This window comes from Nothobranchius furzeri, chromosome 10 (genome assembly GCF_043380555.1).
Source record: "Nothobranchius furzeri strain GRZ-AD chromosome 10, NfurGRZ-RIMD1, whole genome shotgun sequence".
Lineage (NCBI taxonomy): Eukaryota > Metazoa > Chordata > Actinopteri > Cyprinodontiformes > Nothobranchiidae > Nothobranchius > Nothobranchius furzeri.
Genome location: NC_091750.1, coordinates 55,287,130 through 55,302,567, shown reverse-complemented (window position 1 = coordinate 55,302,567; position 15,438 = coordinate 55,287,130). Strand labels below are relative to the sequence as shown.

General features: G+C 39.8%; 3 protein-coding genes across 3 annotated transcripts in view; all 3 read left to right on the top strand.

Moving 5' to 3' along the window:
* The window catches only part of lars1b (leucyl-tRNA synthetase 1b), a 28,756-nt gene extending 20,861 nt beyond the window's left edge, over nucleotides 1-7,895 (top strand). The window contains exons 24-32 of the mRNA XM_054730703.2: nucleotides 1,033-1,123; nucleotides 2,055-2,195; nucleotides 2,872-3,012; nucleotides 3,636-3,746; nucleotides 3,914-4,024; nucleotides 5,045-5,149; nucleotides 5,622-5,717; nucleotides 5,934-6,066; nucleotides 7,064-7,895. Coding sequence (XP_054586678.1) covers nucleotides 1,033-1,123; nucleotides 2,055-2,195; nucleotides 2,872-3,012; nucleotides 3,636-3,746; nucleotides 3,914-4,024; nucleotides 5,045-5,149; nucleotides 5,622-5,717; nucleotides 5,934-6,066; nucleotides 7,064-7,269 — 1,135 coding nt within the window. The 3' untranslated portion in view covers nucleotides 7,270-7,895. The remainder of the gene's footprint in view (nucleotides 1-1,032; nucleotides 1,124-2,054; nucleotides 2,196-2,871; nucleotides 3,013-3,635; nucleotides 3,747-3,913; nucleotides 4,025-5,044; nucleotides 5,150-5,621; nucleotides 5,718-5,933; nucleotides 6,067-7,063) is intronic.
* A 2,160-nt stretch (nucleotides 7,896-10,055) lies between these two features.
* plac8l1 (PLAC8 like 1) lies at nucleotides 10,056-11,156 on the top strand. Its single transcript, XM_070555798.1, has 3 exons — nucleotides 10,056-10,200; nucleotides 10,474-10,688; nucleotides 10,863-11,156. The coding sequence occupies exons 1-3, from the start codon at nucleotides 10,175-10,177 to the stop codon at nucleotides 11,009-11,011; spliced, it is 390 nt and encodes a 129-aa protein (XP_070411899.1). The 5' UTR covers nucleotides 10,056-10,174; the 3' UTR covers nucleotides 11,012-11,156.
* The window catches only part of LOC107386713 (glutaredoxin domain-containing cysteine-rich protein 2), a 76,062-nt gene continuing 71,513 nt past the window's right edge, over nucleotides 10,890-15,438 (top strand). The window contains exon 1 of the mRNA XM_070555796.1: nucleotides 10,890-10,999. The gene's annotated coding sequence lies outside the window, so the exon portion shown is untranslated. The remainder of the gene's footprint in view (nucleotides 11,000-15,438) is intronic.

Here is a 15,438-nt window from a genome sequence, read left to right as displayed (position 1 = left end):
GAAGCTGCTATGGAGAGAGGGGTCAAGACTCGTTTTTTTAAGAAGTGGGTGGATTACAGCGTTCTTAAAGTAAGCAGGGACCTGACCAGAAACCAGAGAAGCATTAATTATAGAGAGCACGCTAGGACCGATGGACTGAAAAGCACTTTTAAACAAAGATGAGGGTAAGATGTGGAGGGGGCATGCAGAGGTCTTCATAGAGTTCATACAGTTAATGAACTTTGTTCATTAGGGTCAGTGGAGGAGTTTTAAATTCATTGTTAATTTATTCTAATGGATGAATAACATCTTTGACTAAAAGTCTGAACAATCCATTGAATTATTCAAGACCAAAAAACTCATGTGGACACAAAGTTCAGATTCTTTTAAACCATTTTTTTCATCCAGTGTCTCCTCAGGGTCTCCACACACACCTGATCTTGTCTTTAAACTTTATTATTTACTTGATAAAGTGAGTCGGAACATTTAATGATTGTTTATGTGTTATAGTTTGCATAAATGTTTTTAACCAGCAGACGCTGTTGTAGAAAGCTGCATAACGCTTATAATCTGAGAGCCCGCATCCTCATATCACATTGGCATCTTGCACTTTGATATTTTATTCTCTTCAACTTATACCTCTTTATTATTCAGACACACTTCATATTGGCTGTTTAAAAGAAAACTTTTTTTTAAGGAAATTTGTTGATATTTGTATTTAATTTATTTTACATAAAACCAAATACAAATTCGGGGCTCAGGAGGTTGAATTGCGTTTATATTGAAGTCATTAAAACTAAAAAGCAAAAATAGATGTTTGAAATAAAAAGTTAAACATTTTTATCTGGAAATCTTGTTTTCTCAACCCTTATTGCCACAAATTACTGTATAAAAAAAAGAGATTTACAGAGAATGTAGGTGCCAGTATTTTACCAGAGGACATCACCCTCGTGTGTGTGTGTGTGCGTGCGTGCGTGTGCGTGCGTGTGCGTGCGTGTGCGTGTGTGTGTGTGTGATGGTTAAGCTGACTGAAGATGTTTGTGTCTCCTTCAGTGAGATGAATGCAAGCATCATAAGGACAGAGCAGCATTATGAGAGGATGATGTACAAAGAGGCTCTGAAGAGCGGCTTCTTCGAGTTTCAGGTACGTCTGATGGTTTGTTTTTTAAACCGCTTACAGAATTTTAGCTTAAACCTTAAAAACTATAGATCAAAGGAAAGAAAAACTAAACAAAATAGAAAAAACATTTTTTAATGAAATAAAATGATTTAATATTAAACATCTAAGTACCAGTACATGTGCAACAGATAGGCTTCTAGGATCAGCAGGTATTGTAGGAGACTTTGATTGAAGGGGATGGCTGTTGGCTTAAGCTAAAATGAGACTGTGGTTTAAGGGATAAACCACATCACATGATGTCATCATCTTTCAGGTTATTTGTACCTAAAGGTAAATTATTTTGCAGCGAGGGAGTCCCATTTAAATGGCAACATCTGTTGCCCCAAAGTGCTGCACATAGGCAGTAAACGTAAAAATCGTACAAAACATAATAAAAGAGTTGACAAAAGCATTACAAGAGAATAAAAATCACAAGCAGATGAGATAAAATACATAAAAACAAAATAATTAAATGGCAATAAACAATCACAAATGAAAAGGTAAAAAGAGGGAGGAAAAGCGTGCAGCCTGTTATGAAATTCCAAGGCATACGCACGCATTTTCAGCTGTGCTTTAAGAGAGAAACTGCATTCAGTTTGGCATTCAATTCCCAATAAATACAGAAGACTATCAAAGCTTATTATTTTAAAGTGTGGGTCATATTTGTGTAAGGGTTCAGATTCTCAGATGTATCTTAGGTATTTTCTGCATTAAAGTCCTGACCTTGTGCACCAGATGTGTAGCTCTATAGAGAGCTGAAGCTGTTGGGCTGTCACAGATCTCATTTCCTTTTTGCACCTCGTGCAGAACATCACATTTCTAAGCCCTGCTGTACGCCATGGACAGCAGCGAGATGTTGCAGAAACACTACATATAACCATGCAGATAAAACTTTTAATAAAAAAATGTGTTTCAGGCTGCCAAAGATAAGTATCGTGAGCTGGCGATTGAAGGCATGCACAGAGACCTCGTCTTCCAGTTCATAGAGAGACAAACGCTGCTGCTGGCCCCCATCTGTCCCCACCTTTGTGAATACACATGGAGTCTGCTGGGCAACGTAAGTCACTCAGCATCTTTCTGTGTTCTCTCTTCGTCTCATTGTATGGGACCATAAGTCTGACTTTGATTCTCTTTCCTAATCCGCCTCATTCTTATCTCTGTTGGACACATTGATTCAGAACAGAAATGCGGCTAAATAAAGCATTTTACTGTAACGTATTCATGTGCATTCACGAGTCCACCTGGGGGCTCGGAGCCTGAACGTACAGGCTGGCGTTGGCCTGCAGTAGCTCTGCTCCCAGCGCTCGTTTACCTGTGTGAAACGGCTACTAACATGTTCCCTCGGCTGAAGCCACACGTCCGCTGGGAGGCTGTTTTCACGCTGAGTCTTTCTTCTTCTACAGCATGAAACAAGAGCACACGCTGGTACACGCTTCCAGCAGCTCCCAGAGCCAAGAATATTTTTAACACTCGAAATTTATGAATATAAAGGAGTGCTGCTGCGCTGAAAATATGTTTTTCAGTTGTCGCTTAGCAACAACAAAAGCCCCACAACTACTCGTTCCTCTGCTTTGGCGCTTCTGGCTAAAGAGCTGAGCCCCCCCCCCCCCCCCCCCCCCCTCCTTCTGTTAGTAGTGTTTGTCAGGGCAGTTTGCGTTAGTGAGGATTTAAACTCCTTGCATCCGGACACAGAAACTTCCCTGTAACGTGTCTCTCCCGTTTCTGTCTGTCAGACGAGTTCTCTGATGAAGGCGTCGTGGCCCGTGGCGGGGCCCGTTGATGAGATTCTGATTCGTTCCTCTCAGTACCTGATGGAGACTGCTCACGACCTTCGTTTGAGACTCAAAGCCTACATGCTTCCCCCTAAGAATAAGGTAAAATGTGTGCTTTTTGAGAATGGAAAAAAAAATCCCCAAATTAAGAAATAAAACCCAACACTTGTCTAAAGTGTGTTGAAATAGAAGTTTTTTTCCTCTCCGGTGGTGTTTAACTGCTGAGCGTTTGATGGATGTGAAGCACAATGGTGGGAAACATCTTTGGGTTATTTATCTTGTGCCAGTTTGATTATCAAACATCATTTTTGTTTTTATCACAACAAAAATGTCTTTTGTTCTATGACAATTTAACTGTTCAATATGGGATGTAGAAAGCTGAACAAAAGGCGGAACAAGTATCGACAGTGTCTCAGAAAGGCTTTATCTTAGGCTTCCAGGCCACCGTGTGAGATTGGTTATAAATGTTTTGTTGCCATGGAAGCAAGACTGTACGAGGATGGAAAAGAAGAAGGGGGAAGATCTGAAAAGACTGTTTTGCATTAATATTGTTTTTAAAGAATGTTTGTAAAGAGGAGGATGTATTTATTTGGTGAGCTGGTTTTTGATGAGTTTAGAAGGCAGGCTGGAAATATGATTTCATACCCATTTTTTCTCAGGGATCAAATTCCCAATATTACATATTATGTGTTCATTTATCTGACATTTGTGTTTTCCTCCTGGAGAAAGGTGACTCGAAGCCTCCTGCCAAGCCGTCCCACTGCACCATCTACGTAGCCAAGAGCTACCCTCCATGGCAGCACAGTGCCTTGTCCCTGCTCGGCAAGCACTATCAGGTGGAAAACAAACACCTCTTTACACCATTTCCATCATTACAGCAAAAGTTTTTATTAGTAAAATACATGTGTTCACTACACAGCACTGCACTAAAATGTATACCGGTGACTCTACAGCTGTCTCTGGCCCTGACTTGACTTGAAGCTTTTTGTTTTGGTCTGATCAGAGCAACAACGGCGTCCTTCCAGACAACAAAGTCATAGCGAGTGAGTTGGGAGCCCTGCCTGAGCTGAAGAAGTACATGAAGAGAGTCATGCCTTTTGTTGCCATGATCAAGGTAAATCTGATAAGTAAAGTCACATTTCGTCAATTTGCTATTTATGCAGCCTACAGCACAGTTGACCTTTCTGTTCTAATGGATGCCAAAAAGGTAGATGACCTGTTTTGTCGTCTCATCACTCCGCTTCTGATTGTTCTAAGCTCAACAGAGATTCTTGAAGCATCACTGTTCTGTTGCTTTAAAAAGCTTCATTTATTGTGTCAAACAACGAGGAAATGAAGCCAATTGATGTGAAATAATTTGTCTAAGTGCTCCTGGAGAAAACAGTCTAGCTTGTTTGAAAAATTATGAAATTCACCTTTGATCAGCTTCTTTTATCTTTGTTTCCATAGAATATTTATAAACTATGGATTTGTTATCACCTCAGTGACTAGGAAGTTTTTAGTTCTACGCTAACATTTAAGTTTATTGTCAAGTGGTTCATTTTGGTCCGATATATCTTGATTAAAAACAATAGCTAGGTTATTTTTAGTTTGTTTTAAGGTGATCTGTAGCATTTTGTTTTTTACAGGTATTGTGCTATCATGTCATGTGGTCATTCACAGTGCTTAACAAGGGTGCTAGCAAACGGTTCATGCAAATGGTTATTTTGCATGAAATTGTGCATAGCAAAGATTTTCTAATAGTGTCTTTTGAGATAAAAATCACTAGAACAACAAAAAAAATGAATACAGATCATGATAAAAATAAATGCAAACCAGATATTTCAAGCCTTTATTTATTATAATGTGATGATTATGGTTTACAGCTCATGAAAGCCCTAATTTCAGAATCTCACACAATTAGATTATTGTGGAAAAATAAAATTTTCTAGGCTCCAAGTGTCGCACTCTAATCAGCTAATGAAACCAAAACACCTGCAAAGGGTTCCTGAGTGTTTAGGTGGTCTCTGTTTAAGATGAGTTATTGACATAAAGGGACTTTTGAACTACATTCTCATTTTTAGAGTTTCACCTGTAAATTCACTTTGATCCCATTAACTGATATCTGGTGTCTGTTTTTTTTTTTTTTTTTTAGGAAAGCCTGGAGAAAAACGGACTCAGGGTCTTGGATCTTGAACTGGAGTTTGATGAGCGAGCTGTTCTCATGGAGAACCTGGTCTACTTGACTAATTCTCTGGAGGTTTGTAAACGAAACATAAAAAAACAAGTTCATGTAGGTAGACCAAAATCCAAGTGTAAAACACGGCCATCTCTTGGGTTTTCCCAGAAGTCCTCTACATCTTAGTTTCACCACCTCAGATTAAAAAAAATCTGTTATTGTATTTGTCGTTAAAGATTTTTGTGGTCTAAGTTCAGAAAGTATCTTTCAGAAATGTTTACGGATCCAAACACCAGCAGAATAACTTGACATGGTTCATATAAGAGTAGGGCTGGATGTTTGCTAGTTTACTTCCTGCTTTTTGACTCCTGAGGGACATGTGGCATCCTGGCGTAAAGCTCGATGTTAAGTCTCAGATCAGTTGGATTTGGGTTAACACCACCCGCCTGTGCCAGTGGGCACGCCGAACGCACAAACGCACCTGTTCACACACCAATGTGTGTTTTCCTGCTATGCTGAGCATTAATGTTTTCTCATGATATTTCCTCGACAGTTGGAGCAGATTGATGTCTTGTTTGCATCCGAGGCTGATGACAAAGTGAAGGAGGACTGTTGCCCTGGGAAACCGTTCAGTGTGTTTAGATCAGAGGTAAATGCTATTTTCTCTATGATTGTTCAAAGGATTCACTTTCAAGATACTAAAGGATAGGTTTGATGTTTCTTCTAACTTTGTTCTCTCTTTGCGTAATTTATGAATGTGACTGCATGTTTGTTTCCCTTGGGCTGCGGGTTTGTTTGTATGTGTGTGCGCATCCTCTTTTTATTCTGTAGCCCAAAAAGTGAAATTGTGCATTTTTCATCCCAGCCTGGAGTAAGTGTCTCCCTGGTTAATCCTCAACCATGCAACGGCCTGTTTTCAACAAAGATTGACATCAGGCAAGGGGACAACAGTGACAACATCATCCGACGGCTAGCTAAAGTCAACAGACTCATAAAAGGTCAGTGAGACAAAAACTAAACCCAAATGGGTCTTAATGTTTGTGCTTTCCTTCAGACAAGATCAAAAAGATTTACTCAGTCTTGAGTAAATCTTTTCTGAGCCTCTGACTCAGCTCAGAGATGCGAAGATTCATATTTTTGGTGCAAAATGTTTCATCCCACCTCTTGGTGGCTTAGCCCATTAAGACATGTTGTGTACAAATCTGTTTAGGAATTGTTCCGCGTCATCTCCCCTGTGCTTTCCCATTGTTCACCATCTGCCATCCATGTTACAGGAGAACTGGGAAAAGATTTACTGGGAAGACTAAAGTAGAAAGTCTTTATTGCTGGTTTATTAAGACATTAAATATTTAGTTTAAAAAAAATTTACCGGTCAGGGATCCAGAATGTTTCCAAGTGCTTCCTTTTAGCTTTAACTACCTTGGAGCCGTCCTTCCAGCTTAGAAGTCCTTCTGCTACAAATTCAGCTGGTTTGGTAGGAGGCAGAGATGTTCACTAGTCATTTTTTCAAACTGCGATTACTTCCACACACGTCACAACTGTACCAAACTTCACACAACACTCAGCAAATGCAAGTGCTGACTGTCAATTTAAGATTCGCTCCCTTGGATTTTATTAAACATTCAAACGGCGCCCCCTTAAACACTGAACATGACTTATGAAGGCTGGCTTGATGGTCCCCCTTCTGGTGAATTTCAGAATTAATCTCTGAGCTTGGAGTGGTCACTGAGGTGGGGGTGCACTATAGTCGTGGTCACGACACGAGGCTGAACAACGCTGCTTGCTGGTTTATCCATTCTAGCATTTCTTTATTTTTACACAATTTCTTTTCAAATCTTCCTAACTGCTCCATCATTTTTGTTTTCCTTTCCCCTCATTTCAAAATAAACACATATTTAAATGTTTTGCTGTCTTATTTTGAAACAGTTTATTTTCAAGTGTACATGTTGTTTGTTCTTCCTTATCCCTGATTCGTGTCTGCTTCTGCTCCCTCAGATCTGTCCAGAGTGAAGCTGATGAGGTACGAGGACCCCCTGTTAGGACCTCGCAGGGTGCCTGTTCTAGGACAAGAGGAGCAAGGCAAACTACTCGTCTCCACCAAATCTGTGTTCAACGTAAATTTGCAGGAAAAGAAGGTGACTTTAGCCGACAACGGCCTCACCATAGACATTGGGGACACTCTGGTTTATCTGATCCACTAGAGCAGCATCCAGCTCAACTGATCCATATTTTACAGTGTAACAGGTCATTTTGACACAAAACAACTCAGACTTTTGGCTTCATTTGTTTTTCGTAGCTGATGTTTCTATACATTGGCCTACTGTCCACTGAAAGATCTCCCCAGTTTTGCTGTTAAAGAGAAACTTTAAGACACATTTTGTTGTGAACTAACATTCAGGTTTCAGCTCTGGTTGTCTTAGAGAATTTTGTGCTCAAGAGTTCAAAACATTAAAATAAGGATGTTGTAAAAGTTTTGACCCTTTATTGTGGTTATTAATAAAATAACTTCAATCTGTACTGCAGTACGTGGGCAGCACTTACCTGTGTCAGAAATGCTTTTGCTCACTTTTAATTGCGTTTTCTTTAGATGTGGATGGGTTTAGTTCCTGACTGAAGCGATGTGTGGTAGATATGCATCCCAAACCAGGCCTTATAGGCTCTGCAGAGATCTTCCACCATCTCCTGATTGTCTACACAATCACAACACCTGCTCTGTTCTGAATACCTGAAAGCGTCTCCTGTTCTTTTGCATTTGACATCAATTATGAAACTTGTCCTGTTTTAAATCTGGCTGAGTTATCCACAAAAATAAAACCTATTGAAACTATATTTTGTGTTTTTCTCTCATTTGCATTCAAGTCTCTAAACACACAATAGCTGCAATAAAACACAAGAATGTTTATATTTCATGACATTAAAGTGTTTAGTACCACTTGACATTTTATTATTAAATGAAGCTACAAGTACAATAAACTTAAGTTGAGTAAAATATGTATGTTACTACAAATGTTTGATCAGGTCAAAAGGTTTTTGGGGGAGCATTGGAAGAACAGTATTTAATTTCAGTTAAATTCAGTTTGTGTATAGCACCAATTCACAACTATTTCTCAAGGCACTTGACGTGATAAACGTTCCAATTGAATCTACTTATTGCATTGAGTTCAGTTCTTTGTGCCGGTTTGGTAACTGTGTTCTAGATAAGGAAACCAGCAGATTGCACTGAGTCACGGACTTGTGTCAATTCTCATACTGAGCAAGCATGTAGCGACGGTGGAGAGGAAAACTCCCGTTAAACAGGAAAAAACCTGGCTAAGTGTGAGCAGCCTCCTAACATGACTCACCGGGGATTTCATTTTTAAGGGAATTTGGCAACAGAAAAAAACCAAAACATTTTCTGAGTCAAGTGTTGACAAATGTTTATTTCATCATCAATCTGTTTAGCAAACAGCTTTTATACACTGGACAAAAATATAAGCGCAACACTTTTGTTTTTGCTCCCATTTTTCACGAGCTGAACTCAAACATCTGAAACTTTGCCTACATGCACAAAAGACCCATGACTCTCAAACACTGTTTTGAAATAGGTCTACATGTGTGTTAGTGAGCACTTTACCAAGATAAACCACCCCATCTCACAGGTGTGGCATATCAAAAGGGCTGATTAGACAGCATGAATAATGTACAGGTGTGCCTTAGACTGCCCACAATAAAATCAGCATCTGTGCTGCCTTTTTTTAAATATATATTGAGTTGGTAGTTGAATTTTGCACTTAAGCAATGGCTTTTGAGGCTGTTCAAAGTGTCATAATTATAATAAGATGAGATTAGACTTTATTGATCCCACAGTGGGGAAATGTTTGCGTAACCACAGCTCAGACAGATAGCAAATGAGTGCAAAAGTGATGCAAAAATAAAATATAAAGCAGAAACTAAAAAATAATTAATTTAATGACAAATGTACCAATGAAACCATTTTTTTTTTGAGTTATCAAGAACCTCTCCACACTATCGTAATAAAAATTGTATTGTGAGCTGGAGCGCCTCCAGAAAATTTTGATGGGGTGGCGTTGATTGTGAGGTTCATATCGTGACGGCATTGCATTGTGAGATTAGGATATTCTTACACCCCTAGTCTGCAGCCACGATGGAAAAAAACTACTTTTTTTTACCACTTTTATCTTTAAAACAACATTTAGACATCTTATAGGTCCACAAATGGACTTAAAAACAGTTTTTTGCATCTGAAAACAGCTAAAAGCAAGTTTCTCTGCTGTCAGTTTAAAGAAAAACAACTTTGGTTTATGTCACTTAGTCCTGTTGTACACAGGTCAACATTAAAACTCATTGTTCATGAAGCGTGTACTAAAACTGAGGCAGACGAGCTACTTTTGAATGAAAGTGACTTGATGAAAATCGATGACGTTTTAAGGAACGTGGGCTTGAACCGATCCTCCAAAGGTGGTGGTTTCACTACGTGGTTCTCCACCACGTACAAAAAAACTCCCCGTCCGTGTTTAAACTCTCACATGTGCAAAAAATTGCTCTAAACTGAAAGGTCAGAGTGAAATCACAGGAAATGAGCCTCCTCTAAGCATAAACCGCAGACGTCTCACTGCTCATTAAAGAAACATTTCTCTTCCTCCTCAGCTCAGTTTCTCAGAGGTAAGACCTACATTTACTAAAAATAAATAAAAATATCAGATACTATTGATTTTAATGCTTATCTGTTTGAGAAGTCATTTACACACATTTACTTTATTTCTAAGACTGACTTTGAAGTTGAGCATACATGCATCTATCCACATTTTCCTCCACTGGACCGTCATGCTCCTGCACCCTGGTGTGTGTTGGTCCTCTCTCTCTGCATTTGCTGTATTAACAGAGCTCGCTGCAGAGTCTCAGACAGAAGACAAGTAGAAAACTTATCTCGGTCACGCAGCTTCTGGCTCAGCCATCTGACTGCTGGTTTATCTGCTCCGACACACACCCTCTCACTGGGAGAGTGTCACTTCGCCTCCTCCACCTCCTCTTTTCCTGCTGACTCCCTGCTCACTCTCCTCTTGCCTCCTCGTCTCACCCATCTCTGGATGCCAGTGGCTTCTAGTCATGGATGAGACAACAGTCACACACCAGTAAGTGTTTTTTTTCTCTTTCTGTCCCTACCAGTGCACATTGTTGTCAGCACAGAACCAAACTGAATTACAGCCAACAGCTCTGTTCTACAGCTGTTATTTAATGCTGCTGTTGTGTTATAATAACACAGAAAAAGTCAGTAGCTCTTCATTCTTTTTTCATCACCTTTGATAAATGAAGTTGAAGTGTTTTGCCTTTATTCTGCTTTTCTGTCAAAGACACCCGCTTTATTCAGTCAAGAAGCTTAAGAATTGTTTAAACTATCGTTTCAGACCACAAATGTCAGCGGCAGCTTTTCCACAAAATGAGGAAACGGAGGTTTTGGGCTCAACAGGCAACCAGAGGTCCTATCAAGTCCCTGATGAGATGGACCCAGTGCTCATACAGCCGGGCCTCGGCGTCACCACTACAACCATTACCACCGTCACACAGACTGGTGGAGACTGGAGCACCAGCCTGTTTAATGTCTGTGGAGACAAGACATCCTGTAAGGTGAACACACACACACACACACGCACGCACGCACGCACACACACACACACACACACACACACACAGCCATGACTCTGAGAAAAAAACAAATCTGTGTGTTTGCATCAGTTTATTCCAAATAAGGTAGGCCATAGTATTATCAACACACACGACTTGTCTGTTTCTGCAGGTATCCTCGGGGCGCTGATGCCGGTCTGTTTGGACCTGAGTTTGGCTCACCACTACGGGGAGTGTCTCTGCATTCCTCTCCTTCCTGGATCTACACTGGCCATGCGAGTTGGCATCAGGGAGCGATACAAGATTCGAGTGAGTGTGTGAAAAATCTCCTAAAGGAAGACTTTTAAAACGTCACTTTTAGAAGATAAGAAATCAAATCAATGTAGCTGTAAGACGAGCATCGACGTCTTACGTTAATATCGTTTCATCTAAATGTTGTGAATGTGCATCTGCTGCGTTGTTTTTGTATGCGTGCGTGCTTGCTGTCTGTGTTATTCCACAGGGGAGTGTGTGTGAGGACTGGACCGCGGTGTGTTTTTGTTACCCTCTGGCTTTGTGTCAGATGATAAGAGAGATGAATCGGCGGATGAAGATGCAGACATATCATGTGTCTACTGCAATGGAATGCTCCTGAGAAGACACACACTCAGATCTCTGCTTTTACTGTATAATGCAACAGATGGATCAACAGAGATTTTCATTTTGTTGATATCATTTATTTTGAACTACTTTGGTAGTTTGGTTTTAAAGGGGACATATTATGACGTATTTCTTAAGTTATAATAATTCTATGATTTATACAAAACATTTTAATAAAGTTCTTTTTGCTAAATCCTTCTCACATGAAACAATTTCAGCTGTTTTATTCTTGGCATTTTCAATACCTTCCAGAATAAGCCGTTTCAGGGCTGTCATTTTAAGAAAACAAGCTGGGGCTGGACACACCCACCCATCCATTGGTCAGGCTGCTATAAGCTGAGAGGCTCGATATCCAGGAGGGATTTAGAGTAGAGCTTCTGCTTCTCCAACAGCAGCTCTTTCTTGCACATTAGAGGTGGTTTTATGTTAATTCCCTGTTTGTGACATCACAAATAGGGACTTTTTGAAACAGCTTGTTTTAGGCTTGAAATTCCTGAAAACAATGACAAACAACAGATGGACAGTTTTTTCATGTTTAAATTGTTTATCGAAGCAGCAGAGACCCACATGGTAGAGCAAAATACTGCAAAAGGTAGGTTTTGCATAAAATGTCCCCTTTAAAATATTAAGGAACATAACAACCATGGATATAAATATTTGTTTAATTCCCATAAACATAACTGTATAAAATATACATATGCAGTTTTCAGTCTAACCTAAAAGAGCTCATTTTGATTGGAAACATTTGATTTTTTTTTCAGTGTCGGCAAACAAGCTGTGAAAATTCAGAGAAAATATCAGTTACACAGGAAAAATCCTAATTCTGTAGGGATCTCACAGAAAGATAGAAAATAATGTAAAAAAAGGCTTTCCTATTTTCTAGGTCTGACTTTTGTCTCTTGACTCTATGACTTATAATCAAATGGGAAAAAAAGCTTAAAAAAGGTTTTCCCCATTTCTAAGAAAAGTATAAATACATTCCAAAACCCTAAAGTGCACAAAAACAAAAATAAAAACACACACACACACATCCAATTTTTAAGCCTAATTTTTTTTATTCCTACCCCAATAAAAAAAAAAACTAACAAGAATTCCACTGCCGTTTATTTCTATGGAGCCCAATGACAACGCTTCATGAAGATAATTTGCCAGCAGAGAAAACAGAATAAACGACGTGTAAAATCTTCTGGATGATTTGCATCTTTATTTTAGTTTATTAAAACAAAGGTCAACCAGACAAATGAATGATTTCTTTCTTGTGATGAGAGGCCACTGAAGCTATTTAGCTTCATGACAACATTTTTTTAAAATCTGCCTTAATCTGACAAATGGCTGCACTGTTGTGCAAAAGATCACAAGTCGTCATCTCACACTCACAAAACTATAGTACAACAACCAGCGGCTGCAAGAGTGGTGGTCTGGGAGAGATCATGTCGGGTCGGTCTGATTTTCTTTTAAATGGGAACATGGGCTTGCTTTTAGTGCCCTCTAGTGTCAGTTTGTATAACCAAAAGCAAAATTTATCTCCTTGCTATGCGTTTGTCTTTTTAACTCCTTAATCTAACAGCTGAAAGGCCTCTCCAACCTTCATTAGTGTCTTCAGGAGAGATTCATCACTAAATTATACAAATGAGCTGGATTCATGATCTGAAACATGCTGGAACCAGACTGCAGCACCAGGCTTGTCCGCTCCATTTGTGTCCCAACAGAGCGGCCCGCCAGTCTGAAGTTACAAGTGGAATATTCTGGCCACAGGGGGCGATAGGGGCTGGGTGGTCTTTCATTAACTCTGTAAATGGTCATTTTGGCACATACAGGGTCAAGAAAATTATTTCAAAATATGAAAAACTTGTAAAGTATCTCTTTAAGCTTCCCACTGGGTGTATCAGCATCGTTTCAGGGGAGCCATGCTGCCCCGTAGCTACCCCGTCATTCAAACCCTGACAACAGCAGCTGATCTCTTGATCTAAGGCTGCCTGGATGTCTCACCATCCACCAGTTGACTTTATTTTCGTTGCTCACTGACTTTGCTGCTTACTGAAATCCTGAACTCTTCATAAGTTTGTTGATTTTCTTTGGTTTTCTAGTAGAAAACATAAATTCTATCACATTTCTCATCAAACAAAATATTGTTTTGTGTCAAATTTGGAGAAAAATAAAATTCTAATACATCATTTGATTTCCTTAGAGATTAATTGCTATTACAAGTGACAACATGCCTTCTATTGTGTATGCAGACCCACCTGTCTGGCTAACCAGCAGACCACAGTTCCCTTACAAATAGAGTTTGGATATGCTGAAGCCAACTTCTCTGTCCCTGTTATTCTTTTAAATATGTATTCCTTTATTCACACAGAAGCACTGAAGCATTTTATTAATCCAGTCCTGATTGCCGTGGTTCCCTGAACCTGAAATGCCAACCAGAAAGAGCGGATATGAAAATGTTATTTATTCACAAAAGCAGATGGATCCTCAAAGGGCAAATATGTAATTTGGTAATGCTCGCAGATGTAATCTCCCACCTGACCGCTGCCTCAAGAAGAAAGAGGAGAAAATTGGTTTGGAGACAAAAATGGAGAAAGATTTGAATAATAAAAATCTGATCGTTTCAGTAAGGAAATCTGAAAAACGTAAATGTTTTAGGTCTGCCTCAACTTTAAGCTGAATACTTCATCTTTATGCTTCATTAACGTTGGCTTGTGTTAGATTTGAGATGTTTTGCAATGTTTAAAATAAAAAGATGGAAAGTTACTTCTGGTTGGAGCAAGGTGTTCAGTGACTGCCTTTTTACCAACATAGTCAAACTCAATTTCTAAAAATTGACGTAAACCAGTAAATGTGAGCCCCTCTTCTCTAAACTAATTAAAGCACTTCAGGTAAGTAACTTCACATAAATTTGCTGTGGTCTCTAGTATGAATGGATGCCTTACGCCTTGTGAGTCATTTCCTGTGGAAATAAAGCTCTGGCGCTCCCATTCCAGGAAGTGGAAGTTGGCGGGGGGGTGGGGGGGTGGGGGGGATTAGTTTTAGTGTCTGACTCATTAACTCATTCGCTGCCAGCCGTTTCCTGATTAGGAAAGTCCTTCGCTGCCAGCGCTTTTACAGTTTTTTTAAAGAGTCACAGAATGTTGCACGCTGGGAAGATGTCAACACCAAAACTATCAAAACAAAGAGTAGACTCACCTCTTACATCAGGAAGAATCCACACGTTTCGAATGTGCTACAGCTGTTGCTGTTTGTCCCAGAAAACTGACGCTGCAGAGGACGATCAGTGCTTTGCCTTCTCCTCCTACCTGCACAGCTGCACTCACCTGGGCTGATCACCTCCTGAGCAGCATAAAAGGGAGAGCTGCCAGGAGGAAGGCAGATACTGGATCTGTGCCAGTTATCTCTTGTGCGCCATTTGTTTGTGTTTTAATGGCTTTTAAATGGGTTTTAGTTGTTTAAGCTTAGTGAAGCTTAAGAGCTTTTAGGAGTTTTTTAACAGACAAGGGACCAGAGTGCTGGTTTCCTCTTGGCTCCTTAACTTGTGTATAGTCAGTGGACTTTGTGTGTGAATGTTTGGGAGCGTTCGGATGTCTGTTTTAAACATCATCCCATAACATCCATTTTAACAATATGATTTAAGTACTTTTAGATTTGGAGCTTTTTGTCTTTTTAAAATCTTTTAATAAAATCATTGTTTACCATTTTAACACCTGAAACACATACCACTGTGTTACTCCCTGTCCTTCTCCGTTTCCACCAGTAGAGGACGCAACAGAGCGTTATCCGTTCTCTCATAATCCGTGATCGGTAGAAGCTTTTCCGGTGCGCTCCTCACTTTTTTTTTACAGCAGCGTCCCAAAATGATCTCCTAACACATAGCTTTGCTGCTTCCTGATCACGTGATGTGTGACGTACGCAGATGAAGATCAGCTTTAGAGCCGGGATGTTTGTTGTCACGGTGCGGACGCTCGTTCCGACTCCCACACAGTAAAAAAAAATGCAAATGATGATTTTAGTCGTTATTGGCAGTGAATGAGTTAATATTCATGATCTTCAAACATCTCGCTTCTGATTGGCCAACGGCAACACAACTCCTCCGCCCCCGTTTGCTCTGCAATGTT

Excerpts from the sequence above, each read along its gene's own strand:
- plac8l1 (XM_070555798.1), top strand. The coding sequence starts at position 10,175 with ATGGATGAGACAACAGTCACACACCA. Across the intron at positions 10,201-10,473 it reads GAGACAACAGTCACACACCA|ACCACAAATGTCAGCGGCAG; the intron begins GTAAGTGTTTTT and ends CTATCGTTTCAG. Across the intron at positions 10,689-10,862 it reads CTGTGGAGACAAGACATCCT|GTATCCTCGGGGCGCTGATG; the intron begins GTAAGGTGAACA and ends CTGTTTCTGCAG.